The sequence below is a fragment of the Stylophora pistillata genome, chromosome 1 (assembly GCF_964205215.1).
Source record: "Stylophora pistillata chromosome 1, jaStyPist1.2, whole genome shotgun sequence".
Taxonomy (NCBI): domain Eukaryota; kingdom Metazoa; phylum Cnidaria; class Anthozoa; order Scleractinia; family Pocilloporidae; genus Stylophora; species Stylophora pistillata.
The window spans coordinates 24,012,121-24,036,796 of record NC_142519.1 but is presented as its reverse complement, the minus strand read 5'-3'; the positions used below and the strand labels follow the sequence as shown (position 1 = coordinate 24,036,796).

Genomic DNA, 24,676 nt, shown 5'->3' with positions numbered 1-24,676 from the left:
CTACAGAGCAACTAGAATCCTTGACAAATGGTGCAAAGTGAATAAAAAATTACTTAAAAATATTATTCTCTCTACCTACATGCAATACATGACTGAAAAATTATATTTTCTTAGAAATAAATTTCTACTTGATTGGAGTATTGTGGTCTTAGAACAAGACAAGACCTCTCAAGTGCAATTTTCAGTGCTTACAGTGACTGGAACTTTTAACAAACTTAAAAATACAAGATCATCAGTGTGAAACTCACCCAGTGCAGCCCTGAAAAGGAATTCTTCTCCATCTCTGCAGAACACATCCCATACTCTGGAAGCTATGTCCAGTGGTAATGACTTGCTAAATAATGTGAATGTCCTGCAATGATTTAAATAGATCTTGTTGACCTTGCAAGAGATTATTACCTTGTGGTCAAGAGATTATTAGCTCTGAAAATAATTATTGGTTCTAGCTCAACTCATGCTTGTATCTTAACTTGATTTTCATAAAAAGAAAGTACTGGACCTCCTGCTTATTTCAAGTTATCTGGATGTAATGGGCAAACAGTTGCAATAATTTGATCATAATATTTTCTAGTCATTTATCCAATGATATATATACATTTAATATTGGTTGCCAATTCATCTGAGGGTTTATTAATACTTACTCAATTTTATGTTGTAAATCAATAGAAAAAATACAGTGAAGACATCACAAATGAAACAGAATAATAATCTATTCTTAAAGACAAAATTTCACATAATTCTGAAAAAATTCTAAAAAAAATAAAATCAAACTAAATACAGCCCTCACCAGTCAATTAAGTACATGTCTGGAGTGAAGTTTTCTTCAATAAAATGTGCATGAACTGAGGGTAGGAACTCTTCCAAAAATATTTGAAATGCTGCAAAGTAAGCTACCATCTGTGGAAGAAACAAAACATCAATCAATGTTTACATATTTGGTACACATTATGTCAGTTGTTTTATGATTGCTTGACCACCAAATAAAACAGATGTAGGGTAGAAATGAAAGCAATCTAACCTACAAAGACTTCCAAGTTCAAATGGCAATCTAATGCAAAATGGGAAGGCAAAACTTTCTGACAGCACTTACCATTGGGTGATCCACTCTAAAGAATGCAAGTTGACAAGGTTTATTGAGAAGGTTTGCAAAACAAATGAATGCATCAGAAGGTTCCATATTTAGCAATAAAACTGCTGCAAGAAAGGACATTCCCTGAACCTGAAAAAAAGAAAAAGGTTTCTCATGAAAATAAACTGAGTTATAATTAACTAATTGAATGTGTAGAGACAACTTTTACAAACACTTCTTTCTCTATTGAAATACTTTGATAAATATCAGAGAATACAAATTGCCAATTTTAAATTTGTTACACTATAAAAATATTAGCTATTATTTTGTTCCACAACAATGTGACAAGTTCCATAAGCTGTTACTACAGGAGCACAAATATTTCATAAGTTTTTCTTCAAGATAAGTTAGTCTAGAAGATTTAGAAAGTAAGAGGAAGACAATCAGTAGAAAGCACAAATTCAATTACTGAAATAACTGTGTGAATTGTGTTTGCTATTACAAGTTATGACTTTGTGAACAACTTTTGCATCAGAACCACTTGTAGTTTATCTTATGGAAAAACAAATACCTTAGATCTGCAAAAAAAATTGATGATGACAATGAAATAAAATTAATTAAAGAATACAGTCCAAAAAGCAATGGAAGGTTTAAATTCTCACAAAAATACACTGTAGCAAGGCAACTCGAGAAGTATAGTACTAAAAGCTACTGGGTCAACCAAAAAGGACTGAATAATGACTCACATATCCAACATCAGGTCGATAGCATGTGTATGCTCCTAAAATACTGTGCAGAACATCATGGAATGGGCCACCCTTTGGGAAAAGATCAACAGCAATTGCTTATTCTGAGCAACAAAAATTAATTACCATAAAATATGCTGAATTTGGAAAAGAAAAAGTTCTTGAAAAATTTCAGGGCTTCATCAAGATTTGAAAAATAACTTGTGCTATAACAGTGAAACGTACTATCAACTACATTATAAAGCTGAGCACTGAGAGCCAAAAGTTAATTTTTGCTTCCGCATTTCCTGTGGAAGACTGGACAGTAAATATCACAGAGACGCAGAACAGAGTGGGATAAATGTATATAACAAGATCTTTAATGTAAATAGGCTATTCATGAAAATTTTTTTTTTGTTACTGAAGTAATTCTCTCAGAAAGGCATAAACATAGTATTTAGATGACATTTGAGGCATAAACTTGTAAATGATTATTTCAGGGTTGTAAAAAAGAAGGAATAAGAAATATGCAGTGTAGCACAATTACCTCTTGAAAAATACAAAGCGATGGAAATGTGCGTGAAACATCCATGACAATAAGTTCTACTGTGTGAGCCTTACTGACAACTGGATGGTCACTGGCTGGCAGCTCTGCAACTGTCTGTGTAATGTTTTTCTGCTTGTTGAGGCGTGTTGTGAATAGTTTTTCATATGCATGGGACTGAAATATGTCAAATAATTCTGAAAAAGAGTCATAATACTTAATTAATAGTGCAATTTTAAGTAATTCATCCATTCACTATTGCTCACAAGGTTAAACCAACCTTGAGTAATGTGTAAATCATTTCCAATAGCAAGCTTCCAGACTTTTCCACGCACACTTGGTGGGAGGCCCAGCCACCAAAGTTCTCTTGTTTTCTTTGCATGCTGCCTAAATGAAGACATAAAGAATACATTCTCATTTATCAATGAATTTATTACATGTCCCATTCTCAAGGGAGAGTAAAAAAAAAAAGAAATTTAATAATAATTATCTTACATTGTTTCCCAGTTGGGCAATATTTCGCTTGTCCAAACAGAAGCAGCAGAGACAATTCCATCTTCCTGTTTACATTTTTCTTTAAGTCTTTTCTCTTGCAGCTTTAAATCTTTCAGTTCTACAGTTACAAAGTAAAATTAGTGGTCACATGATTGACTCTACATTGAGAAGTTCAAGCCCCAGCCCCCTAGTTGCGGCAAAGTATAACACTTAAACTCCCATGAGTAATCAAGACAGAAATATTTCCTTACAAATATTATATCAGATACAATATCAGATACAATATCAAGCAGACAAGTGATGAGAATAAAAAAGAAATATATCGATTACCTAAGGGATTTTTTATTAATCCATTATCAAATTATCTGAACTAACATCATAAAATATTAAAGTCCCTATTCACCCTCAGAGGTTTATATATATTTAGATTCTTTGCGTTATCAGGATTAATCTCCAAAAAAATTTTTTGATTGATTAAATATTTCCTGAGATATGCCACCTCAAAGTTTGTCCTTTGGCCACACCCTTTTGATTTGGCTGGGCTAAGTTAATACTGGTAACTAAAAGCCCCTTATGACGTCACAACAAGAATGTCTTTTGATCGATGTGCCTACAGTTTCTTGAATGTGCAGGGTGTAAAATTAACTTTTTTTCCGGTAGCCACTTGGCTCCTAAATATTTTAAAGTGGTAGCCATTTCCAAAAAGTTGGTGGCCATTAAGACACACACACAAAAATAATTTTTACCCTGTCACTGTACTAGATAGATTAACATATCATAGTGATATATCAAACAACAAAAAACATATGAAACATAGGTATGAACTGCGGTTATGAAACGTATATGTGCACAATCCTTCGCAGTAAAGCACTATTTGAGCAATAGTGAAAATCAGACCTGAAAAAAATTTCAGGCCTGTACGGGATTCGAACCACTGACCTCTGCGATACTAGTGCAGCACTCTACCAATATCAAGCAGACAAGTGATGAGAATAAAAAAGAAATATATCGATTACCTAAGGCATTTTTTATTAATCCATTGTTGTTGTTTGGGCTTGTTAGCTCAATTGGTAGAGCGCTGCACTAGTATCGCAGAGGTCAGTGGTTCGAATCCCGTACAGGCCTGAAATTTTTTTCAGGTCTGATTTTCACTATTGCTCAAATAGTGCTTTACTGCGAAGGATCGTGCACATATACGTTTCATAGTGATATAGTCATGCAAACATCAAAAATGAGCCCGCTAAATTCGCATGAGCTACAAAGAGCTAGGATACTAGAATGGATCATAGACAACTTTATAGTTTACCTAAATCCAAGATGGTGTCTAGTGATGGTAGATTTACGTTCAACATTGTGCATGTGCTGCATTTTGGAAAAGAGCTTAACGAGGAACTTTGCTCCAGATTTATCTTTACAAATCTTCAACAATCACTAGATCTCTAAGGTGTGATTAGAAATTCTAATCACCAATTTGGCGACTAATTTTCAGGATTTGGTCGCCAAACTGAAAAATTTAGTCGCATTGGTGCCTGTATTAGGCGCAATTTTACGCCCTGATATGCCTTTAGATGAATCTGGTGTATTTAAGCAACCAGCGACCACACAACGGGTTGGCATTTTCACACCATTTTACAGCAATAGACACATTCTTATACAAGAAGTTAGCACTTGTTCTTGCTGTGATGTCACTCGGCCCAGTAATTCTCTCCCAGCCAAGTCAAAAGGGCGTGGCCAAATGAGTAAGTTTGAGATGGCATATCTCAGGAAATATTTAATCAATTGCAAACATTTTTTTTGGAGATTAATCCTGATAACGCAAAGAATCAAAATATATCTAAACCTCTGAGGGTGAATAGGGACTTTAAACAACAGAGAGTAAGAAGAATTACTTATGAGATTGTGTGAGTGAAAGCAATACAGACAGTTGAAAAATGTCAGGGATTACCTGTAAATTGATTTTGTACCAATAGTTTCCTTTTGTTTTCTTATTTAACGTTGCTTATACATTACATAAACATAATCTTTCCAAGCTTGAAGGAATTTCTTAATGTTCTCCCTAATAAACTCAAAATAGACAAGTCTTCAAACAAAACTATGTTACTTGAGCTAAGTCAACTGCTACTTCCATCACCTTTTTTCTTTGCTTCAGCCACCATGGCCTCATATTGCCTTCTGTGCTTTTTCTCCTCTGTGGGTGACTTGGCTGGAAGGTTACTGAAATTTAAAAGACAAAACTCAGCTTAAACATTCATTGGAATATATCCCCGACATCAAGGCAAACTAGATTTTTTAAAAATCTTTCTTAACCCAAAGAAGTGTGAGACTGCCCTGCTTCCATTATTTTTATTTTTACGAATAAAATGTAATTTTTCAAATCTGTTTAAATGAAATTCAACACTACATTACCTGGTATTTATTCAAGAAGGGGGAAAAGCAGTATCATGAAAAGAAAACTAGAGGTTATCTTAAAAAGATATGAACTGCATATGCATTTTGTACAATTAACAAAATGAGATATTTAAAACTATGTACTTTCTGAGAAGGTTTAAGTTATAATTTATAAGCACAACTAACCCTGCCTATTCTAGGATAAAATGTGACTTATTCATACCTGGGTCTGTTTTCAAAAATAAGAGCAGTGGTTGAGCTGCCTGTTGTCACCTTCTTCCTAATTGAAAGAAACTTGGATTTGGAGGTTGGACCAGTTGATGAAGGCTTATCACCAAAAGACCTGCGCTTCAAATCTCCTGAAAATTGAAAAATAAAGGTTAACATTCTGAGCAGCAGACTTAAAGCAAATCTTTCAGGGACAACATATAATGTAATTTCAGGGTACAATGTACCTCCCCTTAGAGGACCAACAACATTGTCTAAAGTAGGACAAGAGCTAGGATGGTACAAAAGTGATAAAGCTCCCACTGTTATAGCCCAGGTTTGAATCTTGCATCTTGAGTCTGATCCCAAATGTTGTTGATGATATTATTGTTGCTGTTTAGTTTTCCTCCCTCCATAAAATCCAAAACTTTAAATTTCAATTAGACCTGGAATGTGCACATAAGGTACCTCCTTTAGGATGTACCATCCCTAAAATTATGTTTATGAAATCTTTCTTTGAAGTAAAAGAACTAGGGTGCGCTTTCCTACTCTTTTCTTGAAACAACACTTTACATGTAACACTTTCCAATGCACAGGGAACAGGGACACAAAGTCTAAACCGCACTCTGCCATGTTGAAGGAGTACTCTAATGGGCTCTCCCTTGGGTGGATTAGAGAATACAAAGGGCCACATTTTCATGAATTTAACAACAACGAGCAGAGGTTGATTCAAGGTTTTCAACAGTAAGGCAACGTACTGTATGTACATGTATTTTCTTTATGTATACTACACTGAAGAAATGCCACAATCAGGAAGCAGTATCATTAATCTTAATCCTCTCTGTGGAAAACAGAAAACACAATGTACTTATGGTTTCAAAAATTATTTCTGAAAAATTAAGAAGAGTAGAACACTATGCAGATTCACATACTATAACTCAGCTCAGGCAACTTAACCTCTGTTTTGTTTTGTTTTTTTTTTTAAATTGAGCTTTTTAAATTTCATCTTTTTTTTTTTTTTGAAGTACACATGAACATTCATATACTTTACTATACTTATGCCCGGCTATAAGGAAGTATGAATTGACAAAAATCCCTGACCTCTGTCAAATGATGATGACTGGATATGAGAATCTTTGCTGTTATCTCTTGCATCCTTAGCAGGAATCTTCCCAAATAACTTCCAACCAGGAACAAGTTCCTTTTGAGTTGACTTTGAGAACAGACCTCTAAAGGAAAGCACGAAAATTTATGGATGCAAGAAATTTCTCTACATCAACAAAATAAAGAACATTGATAAACAATTTACAGGCACCAGAAGCACTGGGGATATACAAAGTCATGTGAGTGCAAACAGGTAAATTTAGCAAAGCCTAAAAGTGGAATGCTGAATGTTATTTCCTTGGCATGTATAATCAATGAAATCAAGCCCCTACTGATCATGGCATGCATTCGTGAATTATTCTCTTTTTAACAAATTTACTCAAACCTTGGTCAAGACATAACAAAAGCAACAAAAATAATATGTAATGAAGGATGAAAAGTCTTTGAAGACAGCACTTATATAATGATTATGTTCTTAGAATCAAATTGCCTGAAGAGCATGTTCACCTGATTCCATCTTGGAAACTACAAGCCAAAAGTTTTTAGAAATGAGCGCATAAATAATTAAGTATCCCTTCCACAAACCATAAAGAATATTTGTGATGTGGCAAAATTTATGCATGCTGTATAATATTACACAGATCCAAAAAAAACTCTGAAGCTACATGTTACGTAAAAGGAACTTGGCAAGACTCCTAACAAGTCAAGAGCAATTTCCTGTGCATCATAATACACGCATACTTAACATTATTAAAAGAAACTCTGAAGTACTACTCAGCCAGGTGAACAATAAATGCCAAAATAAAGAAAAGTTGAGATTAACAATCAACAATGACAGGCTATAGCTAATAAAACAAATCCTTTCCTATGTATTTTCAACAAATTATGCAAAATTAATAATGTGTATATAAATCAGAGGAGCAATATAGAAGAGAAAGATCCATGCGCAACACACAATATTCTACTAGTTTGATTAAATGAACAATATTAAATGGTAAAACCTTTTATTCACATTTTCTCTCAAAGCTACAATGCAAGATGACCATCTTTGACATGCATAATTAAAAAACAGCATTTGACCTCATTTTTTTTGTTTGTACTGCAAGTAAAATGGTTTACCTTAGGAAGTTTCTAAATTTGTAATTGAAGCTAGTATTTAATCACGTTTAAGTTTCACAGGGCAATATTTATCTTTTTCTTAGACCAATGATGCTAAATTTTGGAAACAAGCTCACTTCTAAATGCAGCACTGCCTGCACTTTCAATTTCGTGATGGCTCATGTTTTAATTACTGCTTATCCACACACCACAAAGCAGATCATGAAATTTATAGGTGATAGTTTACAACGTTATAACACATGCTGTGAAGTGAATAAAAAATTCTCATTGACAACTTACTTTAGTTTGCCCTGCTTTTGTGACTTTTCTTGATCTGTAACAGGAACTGTCTTCATACTTGAACTTGGACTAGGAGCGTAAGTATTGGAGGATTTCGGAATCCAGGCTGCCACTGTTTCGTCTATGGCAAATCTGGATATCTGCTTGTACAGGTCGGGGCTATATTGAGAGTTATTGAGTGGGATCTCTTCCAGTTCTTCGTCTCTTACGGTAGAGCTAATTCCACTATCCTCAGTACAACTAGTAACTGACGAACACGCACTGAATTCCACATCACTACTTGGTGACTCTGACGATAGAGCACCATCTTTTTCTAAGTTTGTACTCCTGTAGGAGTTCTTCCCATTTGTCCATTTTACAAAATTCTTATCTAGAAGATCGTCTGAAGAATTAGCTTTCTGTCTGACGAGGGGAAAAACTTCATCACTTTCCTCAACTGAAGGTTCCCTGTGGTGATTGGAACCAAGGAGATTTTCTGAAGAACTGTTTACTACAGAACGATCTTGGCTCGCTTCTTCACCACGAGGAAATGTACATGTATCAGGATTAGTCGATAATTCGCGTACTTCTTCCGAAGATCTGACACTCTCTTGCTTTACTTTGTTGTGTTCTAACTCTTCTTCCACGCTAGCATCACGCTTTGTTTTCTCGCAGTCTTGCCGTACTATTTCCTCAGTTTCTGAAGAAAATTCTGTCGGGACCTCAGAACAAACAACTTTGGCGTTATGAGACTGTTCATCATCCGACAAGGGCTGGTCTGTCAATAAAGATTCATTGCAGTTCGTGTCATCAGATCCATTGTGATCTTCCTCTAATCTATTTGAACCCTCCGTTACGTGTTCAGAGATAACAGCATAATTCTTCACCGAACTCAACATTTTCGCTCAACAAATATTCCTATTATGAGTTTTTCGGGCACAAAACACCTTACGCGCGAGTCAAATTCAATTCCGACGAATATCCATTATCTTTCAACTTCCGTTCTCCTCTGCCACTCCGAAAACAGTTACATCTCTGATTAAGCTGCAACTGTTCTCTTTATCCTCAGGATACCAGGTGATAACTTTTGGCCGGGTTAAAATTAGCGGTACCGCAGTGTGACATCGTATCTAGAATCACCCGCCATGTTGGGTTCACAACTTCGTTGTTTATAACTCCCAGAATGCAAAGTCTCGGTAGGTTCCGAAGATGTTGGAAGTCTTCGGTTTGCTACCGAGAGCATTTCAGAGTAAACATGACAGGCTGTTTTAGTTGAGAAGATCGAATCGAACAATTACAGTTAAAAATGCAAGAAGACAGCCCAGGTAGTAGGGGAAAACGCACAAGAAATGAACGTTACAGTACACCAACAAAACCAAAGCAGTTGTCTGTGAAAGCTGCACGGCAAAAGGCAAAGGAATTTGCCACAAAAGATGACAAGCCTACTCGTGTGTTGGCAAAGCAAGCCATTTTAAAGGAACTCAGGGCTCAACTTGCTGTTAGAGCTCATGGTCTTGTTCCACGAAATCGAAGCGAGGAGGAAAAAGCTAAGAACGATCCAGGTGAGATGGTAGAAAACATGTTTTATTTGAACTAAAGTGTTTTATATTATCTGACACATGTTTGGCGGGAAATTTGAATATTATTCATGACCTTAGGTCATATGAGCCAACATTCTGCTTAAATTTATTCTTTTACTCAAATTTCATTCGCCTTTGTTACGGGCTATGTTAACGTGCGACAACGAGTTTCAAAGAACGAAAAACACAATTTGAACCCATGATGAAACTGGACCATGTGCACCACAGTATTACACCTACATGCAAATAATTATGACTTTGTGAAATTGCTTAATGTTGGGGTTGGGGTATGTTCTCAAAATTAAGTTCTCAAAAAACCGGTCTGAAGCACACAAAATATTGTGCATGCAGAGGTATTTTCAGCACTTTGCAGCAGCTCTATGCAATGCTATTATCTGCAGACCAGCATGGGGAATTTATGTGTTAATAACCATCAATCGAAATTCTTAATCCTCAAACTCAATAAATCACAGAATTTATAATCAATAATTATTTCAGTGCTCCTCTATTAGCTAAATATTTTCCTTTAAACTTGTTGGTGGTGGCAACCAACCTTGAAGATGCCAACTCTAGAGCTAGATGATGAGAGGGATGCTCAGTTGATTAGTTTTTTTGTGCTTAAATATCGTGGCCCACAAGTTAAACTTCAGACCCAACAACAGTTTCTTGGAAGTTGTGGCTAGCTTTGAAGGGAAGCTAGAAAGAAAGTGGCTGTTACTGTAAGCATGTATAAGAAGGTGCTGTTAGGGTATGTTGGCCTCTTTTATTTTTTGCAAAGAAGACTGAACAGCTTATTCGAACTTTTTTCCAGTGCATTTACCAGTAAGCAACACAAAGAAACAGGATAGAAAACCAGTTAAATCAACATCCAAGCTTCCGAGGTAATCATTTATCACCTTAAAAAAATACTTAACTGTAATCTGTTTTTTGTTGTCATACAGTTACTACAAAGTACGTGGAGTTGCAGAGACTCAATTAATGGGGAGAAGTTCTTAGTTTAATCTACAACTGCACTTCCTATGAGTTAATACTGCTGTAAAGATACTTTATAATGTAAAGCACAGCCCAGGGTTCTTTATATGTTTAATAAACAGAGTCTAACATCATCACCCTATTTGTTCAATTCTTAAACTTCTTGGGTAATTGTCTACAGAAGAGTAGATGGAGCCTATGCCAGTGTACAAAAGCAAGGACAAACAAAATCTGTCGTACAACCCAAGAAGAAGATTCCTCAACAAGAAGCAGGTTTTGCTGATAAAGGAGACAACCAACATGAAAAAAGAAGAAAAAGGTATGCAGTATCACTACTATTGATTGTTTGTGCTGCTTGAACAATCATCAATTTTTTGCACTTTGAACTTTCAAAATATTTTTGTATCTATATAGGTTTTTAGCTGAGAAGTATCTATTTATTTGGAAAAACAAGACCTATGGAAGGTTAACTCCAGCTACAGCAAGGTAAAAGTAAACTTGTTTATTTGCAGTAATGTCCTATAGCACTTGGTGAACTGAAGATGTGAATGTTATTATTTATTTTTTATAATTTACTGGTAATAGACTTTATTTATTTACTGTGCATGGGATTTGTGATCTATTTGCACTCTGAAATCTGATTTCTTTTTTTTGATTTAGTGTTCCATTCCTATTAGTTGGAAAAGGTGTAATTTTGAGTAGAAATAAGTGCATCATGAGAATAAATCTGAAAACCAAGGGTTTGCTAGGGTCAGCTGCAATGATTTCAAGATAGATGTAATAAATGATTATGAATTATCAAAATAAACAAACTGGAAAATAATGCTTCTTAGACAACTTGGGAACTATATAATTATCATGTGTTATTGACCAAGTGTAAGGTCAAGATGGCGTGATATTGGCCAGGGTTTTTCTTTTTGGGTTTTCATGGATCATGACAAGGTCAAGGTCCATAAAAATGCAAAAAAAAAAAATGAGGGTAATATCCAGCCATGGAATGAACAAGCTTGGTCAATAAAGAATTTATTATATCACAAAAAGATTTTGCTTTGATAAGTATCAAGAATGACTTGTACATTGCAAGAGCCTGGGAAGAAAGCTAACTGTGTTTGTAGCACAACAAACCCAGGGGGGTTGTTTATGTTTTCTTTGTTTTGACTGTCTTCTGCTGCTTTTTGTGACTTCATTGTTGACATTGTCCAAAAGTTACAAACTTTTTGCTTGTGTGAGATCAAAGCCCATCTTGATCCCTTAGGTAGCCAATCAGAGCACAGGATTTGCTTCATTTTGTCTACCTGCAGCACTGTTAGCTATATAATAAGGAAGATTAGGGCTATATAAATTTATAGATCAAAAATGTTTGAAAGGGGTTCTGTTGAGTAATTATTGTGTAACAATTTGTATGCAACCATTATTACTGATTGATAGAGCCCATTATGAAAAAAAGCTGAAGCGGCATACACTGCAGGTATGGCAGGATATTTGGTGGACAGGGAGAAAGGGGTGGAAGCTTAATGTCAGAGCTGATTATCACAACAGGTAATGATCTGTATTTGCACATTCTTGCATTTTTCATGTCAGATCACCACAACTTTATTAACATTGTAAAACTCAGGGGTTTCATTTAGGGTGGGGCACCAGGCAAATTGACCGGTTGTGAGGACAGTTTTGTGGTTTGACCATCTGGAGGAAAGTTTATCTTATAAAGAAGTTCAGTTCAAATAGTTTTGCCCTGCCTGTGAAAACCTGTTGCCCTCCTTCTGAAAACATTAAAGTGCCTATGACACCAACAGTATTTTAACTTAAATAAAAACTACAAGTCTTAAAAAGGAATAAGTAAAAATTTCATCCGCAAATAATAAAAGTTGAAGAGTTTATAGCTCTCTGAATTTCATAATTTTCTTTGTGAAAAGTGGTATCAAATTGCGCGGCCAAAACAGGCCTCGTGACGTCATCTTGTGTACCACAGCTTGCTGGAATTCAAAGCATCATGGCGGAAAACACAACACAGAGTAAGAGAACGAAGGTAAAAGGAGGAAGATATTGTGAGTTGTTTTCTCTGGTCTTCACTATGCTGCAACGAGTGGCTTCAAAACTCCTGGGTACACAAGATGACGTCATACCGACAAAAAAACTCGATCCCAGTCTCCGACCACTATTTGATCGAGAAAAGGCCAACTTTGAGCTAAAATTTTAGAGGTAAAAGTATTTTAGACAGACTTTGTTTTCGGTAGATGTATAATAGAGATACTATATTTTTATTTGGAGTGAAAATCGTGTTGATATCATTGGCACTTTAATGAAGCCCTTGAAAACTCAACCTATCACAGCCTTTACTAAGGTATAAGTTGGAATATTATGATCTAAATTGTCTAGTATAAGTAAGATTATAAACACTGGTAAAATGCCTAAAATTATAGCAATCCTTCTAGGCATAGAATCACTTTCAACCAGTCCTGTGAGAGTAAACATCTAATTATTCTCTGCTTAAATTTTAACACCATGCTTCTATAACAGAGACATGTTGGTACTCTTCGACATATTATGGAAGTAATGTGTTAAAATTCAATTATAGAATATCTAACAGATACTTTACAGAGTACCATGATTACACTTAACTACCGTATTTACCCGTGTATAAGTCGACCTTTTTTGACCAAATTTACACCCTAAAAATTCGACCTCGACTTATACACCGGGTATAAAAATCAACTTCAATTGATTGTTTACGCGTTGCTTATTGACGCTAAAATATCACAAGTCCATTCAATTGCTTTCAATAGGTGTGATATCACACCTTTCTGGTCTAATGTTGTCAGATTCAATAGAGCGGCTTTATAAACAATTTTCAGAACTACGAGCAACTCGCAACAATTATAAGTTATATCTCTTCAAACGATTCTCAACATGCCTAAACGAATGAAATACTCCGCTAAGTACAAGCTTTTAGTCATCAAATTTGCTGAAGAAACGAACAACTGTGCGGCCGCCAGGAAGTATAATGTGAACGAGAAGCTGGTTAGAGACTGGAGAAAGAATGCTGATAAGCTATCTCAAATGCCGAAGTCAAAATGTGCTGATCGAGGGAAGCAGGGGAGGTTGCACAGCAAACAAAATGGCGGCACGCTCGATAACAAGTGAAGAATCTTTGCTGTTTTTTCCTCTCTCAGCCTTGACTTTCGCTCACATTTCATCCTAAAAGATACTTGATAATTCAAAAAAATTAGGGTCGACTTATACAATGGATATACGATAAAATTGGCAATTTCTCAGGATTTTCGGGGGTCGACTTATACATCGAGTCGACTTATACACGGGTAAATACGGTAATATAGATGTACAAAGTTTTAACCTTGCAGTTCAAACTTGTCAGAATGGTACTTAGTGTATCATGTTACAAAGTTGCAACAGATGGAACTTGCTCCTTTGTTCCCTTTTTTAATTACTTTCTTTTGTGTTCAAGATCTATTGGGTAAACATGCATTTACATGTATCTTAATCTTCAGATATAGACTTTGGCAAAAGTCTTGGAAAGCATGGAGACAGTATGTCATTTATTGCCGAATAAAAGCGACAAAGGATAAGTTGGCTCATCACAGGGGTGAGGGAAATATTTTGTGTCCAGCTTGGATTTGCTCTTACTTGTAACACAGTGTTGGCTTATTTTGTGTTGGCAGAGAGACATGTGATAATGAACTCTGATTATTACAAGATTTAAATTGTCTTTTACACGGTATAATTGTCCTGGTGAGAATAGACCTGAAATGGACTGTTGTTGGTGCTGGCTCAATGACCTGAACATAGTTATCATCAGAATCTTGTCACAGTGATGACCTTTGTTTAAGTTGGTGAAGCTTGAGTCACTATCCCTTATAACAGCCCTTTGCAGGACTACCTTCATCCAGATGATCACATGAAACACTTGACTGATACTTCTGGGGTTCACACCAGTTACAAGAGATGAAATGTGATAATTAAACTGAAGATGTTCAATTTTCTTCTGATTGTTTTTAAAACATTTTGAGATCCAGATTTTTTTCTAATGTATACCTATAATTGGAGTATATGTTATATGACTACATGCTGTCCAATTCGGAAATAATTGGATGAAAAAAATTCTGAGGAAAGCCAAGATTGGACAAGGCCATAGAGGAATTTTTTTTAATCCAACTATTTTCAAAGTTGGACAAGCATGTAGTCTTTTTACTTACTAATTATATTATAATAGCTTGTCAGTTGTAATTGGGCATTGCTAAGTCTAGCTATTTATCTTTAATTTTTTTTAACTGTCCAATTAAGGATGAATTTGGATAATTTGAAACTATTCAAATTAAATAGCAATAGCTATGCAGAAAATTTCGGATTAACTACCAGCTACAGCTGTATACAGTTAGAAAGAAAATTCTTTGTATAGAATGAAGAAATGTAATTTATAATTGGCAGTTTATTTGTGTTTTTATCACGACCTACATTGTAGGAATCTTTTGAACTGTTTTCGATTTCAGTAATTGTATTTCAATTTCATGGCTTTCATCTGGTGGAGATATTAAATTTTGTGCTTATAATATTGTGTGAGTGTACCCAATGATTGAGAATTTTTACCTTTTGTTTTATATTTTATTCTGTAGCACATCATTCATTGCTTGCAAAATGTTGGTCTGGCTGGAAAGCATACATTAGAATCAGAAGAGGCAAAAGACAACAGAATGACAGAGCAATGGATTTGGCTTACAAGCAACTAAAAAAGTATTGTGTACCATTATTTTAACAGTTTGGTTGAAAGATACAGTTTTATGAGGTGATTTTTACTAGTGTGGGAATATTAAATGTTTGATAAATTGAATGGTGTGAGGATTTCACTCAACATTTGATTTCCTAGGTATGTATGGGAACACTGGCTGTCACAGTTGGCTTTCAAGGAAAAGTTACAGCACATGAACAATGAAGCCCTTCAGTTCTGGGCAGCTTGTCTAATGTCTAAGGTGAAGCTTCAAGAAACTACCACTAGTCTTTTTCTTTACTCACAATTTGCTTAGTAAGGACAATCAGGTCATTACAGCAATGTACCTCCAGCTGAGAACTTCTATTTCAAACACTGCATTCTCATGAGTCACTCTGACCCCTGTTTCAAGTGTTGTAATCCACATCCATTAGAAGAGGTTCACAGTTATACAATTTGGCTTTCTTGAACTTCATGTATCATTATCCTGAGTTGATGGTACCTTAATTTGCTTGACTGCCTCTCTCTTTCCTTGTGTCAAGGGCTTTTCTCCAAGAACTCCATTTTTCTCCAAAAAGACAATTATTTTTTTCTCCATCAATAAAAACTTAGTCTCCGTCTATGAAAAGTTGATGATTTGACTCTTATTTTACCACAACCAACATGTGTATCATGGCTCACCACAAACTATTATTGTAATAGTATTCTTGCTTTCTAATCTGATGATAACAGTTCTTATTTTTAGAACTGAAAAAGGAATTAATTGACCTCTTTAATATCTCTGAGTACAAAGTTTTGAGGAACTTTACAAAATTTTTCTATTTATTTACTTTTTTTGCCTTGAATTAATTATCTCATTACAAGTGTATAGAAAAAAAAAATAGACAAAAGTTTGCAGGGAAGGGCACGAAAATCCAAAAGGTTTTTACATGATGGGCTCCCTCTAACAAATATTGTAATCACACTTTAAATCTTGAGATACAGTTTTTTTTCTTTCCTTTTTTTTTTTACTTAGGCTTGGAGGATATGGACAACCTTGTATTTTGAAAGAATTGAAGAGAGGAATAGGTTGAGAATGGCTTCACAATACTCTGACAGAATATTACTGCTTAAAGTATGGAGAGGAATGAAAAACTACAAGGCTGTTAAAAGATTGAAACAGTTAAGGAGAGGTAAACACATGATGAGCATCACAGACCTAAACTTTTTCAGAGGGCATTGACCTGAAATTTTTACATGCTTGTCTTGTCTAGACAATTTCCCAATTTTTTTTTGTTTTTTGTGGTGTATGTCCTCTACATTTTTAACTATGATCAGTATTTTGCAACCAAAATGAAAGTCACTTTTTAGAAATCAGTACTTTTTATGGTTTCAGTTGCTAAGCAACTGAATTCCACATCATCATCATACAGATTACTGGTAAGTAAAAAAGTCCATAAATTGGAATGACCAACAAAAAGTTGAAGGCCACCAATGATCTTTCAGTGATAAGTGCAAAGAATTTTTGTAACACCTATAATTCTTTCAATTAATCTTGACCTTTAAAATGCAAATTTTTGTCTTAAAACCTCTTTCCAAAGTTTATACTAAGCATAGGGTTGAACAAAAATATTTGAGTTTAGGCACAAACACACAACACTTCATTACAGTTTTATGAATCACTTACTAGATTGTTTATGATCTGAAACATGAGTGGTGGGAACACCCAACCCTTTCCATTTTCTGACATGCAAACCTGCGGCCTGAGTTTTACAATGAAGTCCTCTCATTATGTTCTTGAAAACTCAAAATCTTTTTTTATTTTTGCTGAAAATATGGTGTAATATACCACAATATTAATAATTAATTTTTTTCATCAAAACAGTAACTGTTTGTAAACTTAAGGTAAAAGTTGACTGAAAGAACTCTAAGAGACCTCTGGTTTGTTTTATAATCATGGTAATGAACTGTTACCAGACAGAGTAACACAGTAAGAAAAGACAGAGTGATGAAAAAAGCAAGTACAGGAAAAAAAGTTTTCCAAGGGTGAAAAAGATGAATTAAAATAGTTTTAACCAATCAAGAGAGTACTACATTCTGTAGAAGAAAACTTGCAAGGGAAAAACAAAAATTAAAATAGATGAGAAAAGATGCATGAAAGTTTATAAAATAATTCAGTGTGGCGATGAGGAGGAGAGTTCAAAAAGAGGTAAAAAAAGTACTAGGTAGCACTCCCACTCCACAAAAGGTTTGACATTGGATTATGATAGGCCGATACCCAGAGAGCATCGCTATGTCAGTCATAGTCACAAAATTAATGTAGGGTCAGTGACTTGCTACACACTGATTTTTAGAGGGTTTGGGGGAGCTTTTGAAAGTAGCAATGAGTATGAGTTCGGGAATGTTTTTAGCAATCTCTCCAGAACACAGTTAATGAAGTTCTCCTTGTTACAGCAATCAAATATGACAACCACACAATTGCAGTTATTCTTTGCAAATGGGACAGTTATGACATTGAAGCACTTATTTGCAAGCTCTCCAAGAAGTTGCTGATAATCCACATTACTCCTCATCTGCACAACTGCAATACCATCCACAATAAATGCTGCTGATAGTTCAGCAGTATTATGTCTTTAAAGTCTTGGTGGAACAACAACTTTTGACAAGAACACCTAATAACATGCTCTTTGTTGTATTTCTCAGAGACCCCTCTGTGTGCCAAAGTACAATTAAGGAGTGGAAGAAAGTTCATGCTTCAGAATTTCTCTAAGTCATATATCTATAACTCTAGATACAAAAAACATTTGAGCAGATGAATTCCTTTGAGCGCTCACAGTTAAAAGTTTCTCACCAATGGATTTCACCTAAGCCTTATTTGATGAAATTACAAACATTTTGATGTTCATCTAAATAGATCTGATGTTATGTCTGTCCTGGTGCAAAGAGTTTTTTTTTTTATGTCTTCAACATCCATATTCATTTTTCTTTTACCAGATTCTTTGTGTGCTTTAATTGCTGTGCTATAAATCCCACATGTCCTCGGTAAGTGTAATAATTGCAGCTCACGCAGTGCAGTAAGAAACCATCTATCCAGGCCTCTGGCTTAGGCCAATTATACCACTTTTAGACTTGAAGTTACCATTTTTACTCAATCAATTATGTAGTTCCATATTTGATTGAATGATGAATGTTGGGGACAAGGTCACACATAAATTCATTCACCCCAATCAACTAAAAAACTTCTTGTAGTCAAGAGCTCAACACTCAAACTTCTTGTGATTGGGAGCTCATATCAGAGCTTGTCAACTCCCTTGTCAACCAACTAATTACTCTCAACCAGGAGCTCTTCTCAGTACTTAATGACTCCACTGAACTGTAGAAGAAGCACGCAGCACCATGTTTATGTAGCTGTTTCAAAAACCTTAACTGTGGTGATAAACTCTGTTTCTTAAATCTACTGAACAGGAGACAAAGGTCTTTCAATGTATCACATACAGGAGATGTGTATCTTTCCTCTCTCCACTGGTAGAGAATGTCTTGTTTGTGTGGATATTCTTGTTATTTACATCAGAACTTCTACTCTGAGGTCCAGGCACAGAATGCTTAAGCTTATCTGTTCTAACTCTATGCAGTGGGTGAATGACTTTCCTTCAAGAAGCATGATTGATCATTTGAAGCCACTAAGTCTGGCTTCTGTTTAATTATCTTTAATAACACTTTCTTAACATTAATTTTCTTGGCTATTGCAGCTACAAAGTTTCACACAATATGAAATCCTCCCAACAAATCATAACATTCTCAAGCTCTCCAGGGTATCTCCAATGGATTTCTTTTGCCTTTGCAAGATCTAGGTATCACTATGGTAATTTTTGGAGAGAACAACTTCTGCTTTACATTTTCACAAAATAGTGGTTAGTGTTGGTTTCCCTAGTAACCAACCACCAAACTTAGACTACATTAAGTAACTTCCAAAATTACATCACCCCTTCAAATTTTATTTTATTTGGTTGAGTAGTTCTGAATGTAAGGCTGGAGAGTTCCTGAAGACATAAATATTTGTACTTCCAATAGTACTTTGTCACCCCTCATCACAAGTCATTGACTGCACTATTTGTGACTATGACTTATGCAGCAATGGTCTCTTGTTTTCAGGATATAATATGATGTCCAATCTTTCTTGCAGTGAGAGTGCTAATAGGCCAACTTCTTCAGGCTTCTCCTCCTTAACTAGTATAGATTGTTTTGATATTGCAATGCAAACCACCTTTGATATATTCACCCTCTTTTGTGCACTGATCAGAAGCCCCAAACATGTGATAGACATGTGGCTACAAACCAAGAAATAAAAAAAGTTACAAAGAAAATTTTGACAGGTTCAACAAAGAACACAGTTAGAAGTTTCTTTACACATCCATGTGTAAGTTCAACCCATTGGCCTTTCCCCTGCAAAAAATCACATGAAATTCTTTTTAGGAAGGTAGAGGACAACCACAAGGTCATTTTAAACTTGTGATTTTCCCTAAGAAGTCTAGTTCTGTAATACTGGTGACCCAAACTAGAATATGCCCTTTGACTGAAACCATAGCCACTTAATTGAGAGGCTATTTTTAAGAAATTGAAAATATTAAAAATGACTGAAAAAGACAAGGTCAAAAATTCTTTCATAAACCAATTGTAATGTGGTCATTAAATTAAAGAAAAAAAGAATTGTTATGATGCACACACACCAAAAAAAAAAAAAAATGCTTTCAAACATTGAAATACCAAACGAGTATAATGGTGCCTAAGATGCATTGAAACGTTTTTGTATTTCTCACATGAAATGTGTTATTTTACCAAGATGCTGCAGGAAGACACTTTTCCTTAATATTACTGAAAAAGTCATTTCAAACATGGGTGGTAAGTTGGCAGAGACAACTAGAGCTTGCTCAGTTTGATGACTTGATTACCTACAAGGGCAATGTGGCTGTAGCCAGGAGAGTATTAATTCATTGGAAACACTGTATCCTTGGCATTAAATAATGATTTTATAATTTTGTAAATTTTGAACCTTATCAAAATATTATAGTTGTCATTTATTACATCTTTAGAAAGGATTTCAATTTTTTTTAATATGGTGATGAAATTTATTATCACTACCTTTAACCCTATAACAGCCGATTCTTTATTTGACTCTCATGTATGTGATGCATACAAAGTCATATGTTGTCATGTAACCTGATTTCCACTCTTGCTCTGTGAAAAATTCAAAATGGTCTTTGTTATACTTCAACTCATTTATTACATTTAATCATTGTATTAATTTGGGTGTTTGGTCATTGCAGATATCTTAACTCTGGGTTTTTTCTTATTCATTTATTTCTCTTGTTTCAAGCTCATTTTTGTGCATCACCAAGTGTGTTCAAAAATGGAAAATATCATTTGGGACAAAATTGACCAATCACACACACCTCAAAAGATCAAGAAAATACAATTGTAATACTAAAGTTGAAGGGACACAAAATTTGATTTTCTTGGCAATGATTTTGATTAACTTCACTTGAAGACATTTCTCTGAAGAAGGACATGTACAAGAATGAAGATGTTGCTGCCAACCACTATGAAAAACATTTGCTGGTTAGTCTCCATGTTACATTTATTTAAATTCCAATTTAACTCAATGCAACATTGTTTGATTACTGACTTAAACAATATCACCAATGGTGTTTGCTGGCACAGCTATAAATGCCTTGACTAATGATCACACACTACATGTAAAAACCCATTAAAAAAAAAATTATGTACTATATAACTTGGCGTGTATGTTTTCTTTGCAGACAATCTGCTTCAATGCTCTTCATCTGCAATCAATTCAGAGAAGACTTAAAGAAATGCGAGTAAAGATGGCTGATGATCTGCACAAGAAACTTGTAAGTATAGGTAGTGCAAGTAATGATGTATGAGACTGCACTTTAATTGATGATCACTATTCATGATCAATAAAAGCCAGTAGCACCTGCTGCTATAATTTGTGCTAACAAAAATCTATTTGTTTTAAAAGAAAAACAAACATTGTAGTAATGCTATTTATAATTGAGTGTTTGTCTCACAATGTAGTCATTTCTGAAGTTTATTACAGAATTTGAGTAGTGTTCTTCAGGCAATTCAGTTGACTGTCTGGTTAGTTTTCAACAGTTGCAATTGGCAGGCATATTACAAATTATAACTTTATTGTGAAACATGTTATTGCAGATACATGTATCATGCAAAGGTACAGTTTTAACATTTTTTGTTTAAAACTGATTGTAAGTTTAAGTCAGGAATGATTTTCAATGAAGACTGTTACATCCCCAAATGTTTGATTTAGGTTTTGCATGAATTAAATTAAATTAAAGTTTGTTATAGCATGTATGCAGTCGTTTTGGTGTGCAGTAAGATTGCAATTTTTCACATTTCTCTCCTAAAATGAAATCTGAGTTCAGTAGCTTCTTACAATTTGGTTCCATGGATTTTTGCAGCAAAGAGATCTTAAAATTACCAAAATATTTTTACAATGTTTGAAGGATATGTATTAAACACTGTTCAAACCCTCTTCAGACCAAAGGCAAACTGAAATGTAAATATCATGTCCATCATTTTGTGTGGTTTTTCAGAGACTTCAAAGGGTGTGGAGCATTTGGCTAAAGCGATGTGAGCATTCTGAGGAGCTGAAGCTTCATGCAGTATCCAGGAGAGCAAGAGCACATTACAGGTATGAAAAATAAAGTTATTGGTGAGAAATGCAAGCAACACATACAGTAACATGTTGCTCTGGAATAATAGTGGCTACAACTGGAAAGTTGAAAAAAGAAGGATGCCATTTATTAAAAAAAGTTTATGTTGCTACATGTCTGAAGACTCTTCTTTTCTTTATTTGCGATTTTTCTTTATTCTCTATATACAGTGCTTTTATACTGGATTTATTAGTGTTTGAGGAGGAATCAAATTCATTAGATATTATAGTTGTTTCATTGAAAATAATTGGTCATCATTCATCTAGATCCTCGGTTTATAGGAAGTGGTACATAAGAGTCTCTGATCCTTTTTGCTGATATTATGTTCCTATTAGGCTTCAGCTGAAGAGGAAGCTTTTTATAATTTGGGTGAGGTACTGTCAGTGGAGAAGATTCAGAAAATCTCAGTATGCAAAAGCTGATTATCATTTCCGTGAGAAAGCATTGCCCAGGTTTGTTTTAAACTGTTTCTGCTATTCATTACCAACAGAAGAGTAAAATTACCTCAGCTGAAAGTTTGCAATGCTGGTGGCCCATTAGATTTTTTTGTAGCCTGTCAGAGGCTTTGTCATCTGATTTCAGTTTCCTATCGTACCCATGTTTTGACATGCTGAACTACTAGCCTTGAACATTGTCTTAACATCTTGATGTATTTTTAATGAACCGGCAAATTTAAAGAAGAAGAACGCTTGGCTAGCTCATATTGTAAAACGCCGTGCGGGAGGTCGAGGGTTCAAACCCCGGACAGGACTAACACTCAGGGTCTTACGATAACTGAGGAGAGTGCGCTGCCTTTGCTATGCCATTCGCAAATGGTCAGACGTTCTAGTCTTCTCGGAGAAGGTTGATAAACTATAGGCCCTGCATCCTCTCCGTGCTGGTTAGCAGGGGATGTCAAAGAAACTACGCCGTTTTTTTGTCTTAGGGAACGTAGCTCCCGGTGTTGTGGTCCAGTCTTGTTATTGTTTATGCATACCCCATTTAAACCAGCCTTAAAGCTGAACTGGGCCAGCCTGTCTAAATATCGTAAATAGGTAAACAAATCAAATAAAAAAATAAATTTTAGTATTAACGTAATATGCATTGTTGATGGTCGCAGTTTTAACATTGAACAACTGTATTCAAGTGACGTTATTATCTTGAAATAAGTTCTTTCTCCTTCATTGTAGGTATTTTTGTCAAATGATGATTTTTGTTGATCTGATGCATGCTCAAAAAGAAACTATTCTTGCTTCCAAGAAGTTCAGACGGTAGGTCAGATACAGATCTTAGACATATCAAGTTTTTTAAATTGTATTTCCGTACATGCAGAATAAAGGGGAGAATTTATAACTAAACTGTGGTGCTGCGTCGGTGGGGGAGTATAACAATATAATTTGGTTTTATTATCTGAATTAATGATGCTAACAAGCCCTCGTAAAGAGTCTCTAAAGCTGACGTTTCAAGCGGTAGCCCTTCTAGAATAGATTGTACAAAATAATCATTGCGAAAGGTTGCAAAAATAAGGGGCAAACCATCTTCTGGAAATGATTCTAAAATCAGAATCCATCTGATAAAAATTAAAGGTTTTTTTTAAAAAGTGACAAGAGAAATCCAACGAAGAATGGGAAAGTGGTACATGTGATTTTAAACTGTTGTGACTTGACTTTGGTGATGGCTGATGAACTTTGCTTTGTGCACTAAGATACACGTTTTAGGCAATTTTTCTTATATTGCATCATGTATTGCGTCATCATTGCTTTATTTGTAAATTTTGATTATAGTGAAGCACTTTTGGCAAAGTCATTTTACTTGTGGTGGAGGAGATACCAGCTTATGATGGACATCAGAATGATGGAAAGGATGGTATAAATTTCCACTTAAATGTTTTTGTAGTTTGATTCAAGAGTCCATCGTGTTGGTGTTGTTTTATGGTTGTCCGTTGTTATAGTGGTAGCTGATTTCTGACGAAAAGGCACAGTTGGCTTACTTACCCTTTTTCCAGGGAAAACAAACTTTTGTTGCGAAAAAATCGTATCTTCATATGCATTTTAGCTGTACCCGTTTATGGGGAGCATCCCCAATTGGAATGCATTTAATTTAAACTTTCTGACACTGACATTGTTACCTTGTGAGCAGAGTCGCCATTGAGATCCAAGGGAACTATGCCCGTAGGGTTTGACATTGTCTTCTCGGCTTGACGGAACTTACTTGTATCTTCACACAGTTAGAGCTAGGAAATCTGAAATACCCTTCGAATTTATTTCCTTAGATTTATAGACTTTGACTCTAGGTAATTTTTGGAATCATTGGAATCATTTGGCTTTGATTGGTTAGTTAGAAGGAAACATCTATTGAGCAATTTCTCCTTTCTTCGTTTAGGCCATTCTTCATAATGATGAAGTTGTGAAGAGGCGCTGTCTTCGATTTTGGACTCAACAAGCACGGAAAGTATTACGTGAAAGAAGGCTTGAGGTATGTGATCCAATCAATCAGTGATGCGCTTTTTTTTGTGGAGTTATACCCGAGACACATCGCAGCTTCAGCGGGGGGATGAAATTTTTTCATGCCAGCAAGACGACACGTAGATCGTAAAGGTAACCGATGAAGTGTGTCAAACTTTACTTTCAGGTTGTTGCCGATGATCATTACCATCACAGATTGTTGCTGATGGGGATAAGGAGATGGAGAGAGTTTAACCGAGAAATGAAAGAAAGGTATTGCTCACCAGTTACAAATGATGCATTATGCCGTTGGGAATGCTCAAGGACACCAAACTCTTTCC

At 35.2% G+C, this 24,676-nt stretch overlaps 2 protein-coding genes across 3 annotated transcripts in view; one reads left to right on the top strand and one right to left on the bottom strand.

Annotated features, from left to right (window-relative positions):
• LOC111335531 (TBC1 domain family member 12) overlaps window positions 1-9,056 on the bottom strand; it is a 10,801-nt gene extending 1,745 nt beyond the window's left edge. The window contains exons 1-11 of the mRNA XM_022941466.2: window positions 7,931-9,056; window positions 6,530-6,657; window positions 5,445-5,580; window positions 4,965-5,047; window positions 2,834-2,951; window positions 2,619-2,725; window positions 2,342-2,535; window positions 1,816-1,887; window positions 1,091-1,219; window positions 788-897; window positions 249-352 (exon numbers count right to left, since the gene is read on the bottom strand). Coding sequence (XP_022797201.1) covers window positions 249-352; window positions 788-897; window positions 1,091-1,219; window positions 1,816-1,887; window positions 2,342-2,535; window positions 2,619-2,725; window positions 2,834-2,951; window positions 4,965-5,047; window positions 5,445-5,580; window positions 6,530-6,657; window positions 7,931-8,808 — 2,059 coding nt within the window. The 5' untranslated portion in view covers window positions 8,809-9,056. The remainder of the gene's footprint in view (window positions 1-248; window positions 353-787; window positions 898-1,090; window positions 1,220-1,815; window positions 1,888-2,341; window positions 2,536-2,618; window positions 2,726-2,833; window positions 2,952-4,964; window positions 5,048-5,444; window positions 5,581-6,529; window positions 6,658-7,930) is intronic.
• A 43-nt stretch (window positions 9,057-9,099) lies between these two features.
• Window positions 9,100-24,676, top strand: part of LOC111335529 (protein SFI1 homolog) — a 25,026-nt gene continuing 9,449 nt past the window's right edge. Inside the window, exons 1-18 of one of the 2 annotated variants that reach the window (XM_022941463.2) lie at window positions 9,100-9,471; window positions 10,301-10,370; window positions 10,643-10,780; window positions 10,876-10,947; window positions 11,890-12,000; window positions 13,968-14,062; window positions 15,090-15,207; window positions 15,341-15,443; window positions 16,197-16,353; window positions 20,001-20,162; window positions 20,706-20,776; window positions 20,977-21,069; window positions 21,793-21,890; window positions 22,248-22,364; window positions 23,082-23,162; window positions 23,676-23,757; window positions 24,274-24,366; window positions 24,523-24,608. In XM_022941463.2, coding sequence (XP_022797198.1) covers window positions 9,216-9,471; window positions 10,301-10,370; window positions 10,643-10,780; window positions 10,876-10,947; window positions 11,890-12,000; window positions 13,968-14,062; window positions 15,090-15,207; window positions 15,341-15,443; window positions 16,197-16,353; window positions 20,001-20,162; window positions 20,706-20,776; window positions 20,977-21,069; window positions 21,793-21,890; window positions 22,248-22,364; window positions 23,082-23,162; window positions 23,676-23,757; window positions 24,274-24,366; window positions 24,523-24,608 — 2,003 coding nt within the window. In that variant the 5' untranslated portion in view covers window positions 9,100-9,215. Of the gene's footprint in view, window positions 9,472-10,300; window positions 10,371-10,642; window positions 10,781-10,875; window positions 10,948-11,889; window positions 12,001-13,077; window positions 13,779-13,967; window positions 14,063-15,089; window positions 15,208-15,340; window positions 15,444-16,196; window positions 16,354-20,000; window positions 20,163-20,705; window positions 20,777-20,976; window positions 21,070-21,792; window positions 21,891-22,247; window positions 22,365-23,081; window positions 23,163-23,675; window positions 23,758-24,273; window positions 24,367-24,522; window positions 24,609-24,676 lie in introns of those variants that run through there. The other variant, XM_022941464.2, reaches the window with a different exon arrangement.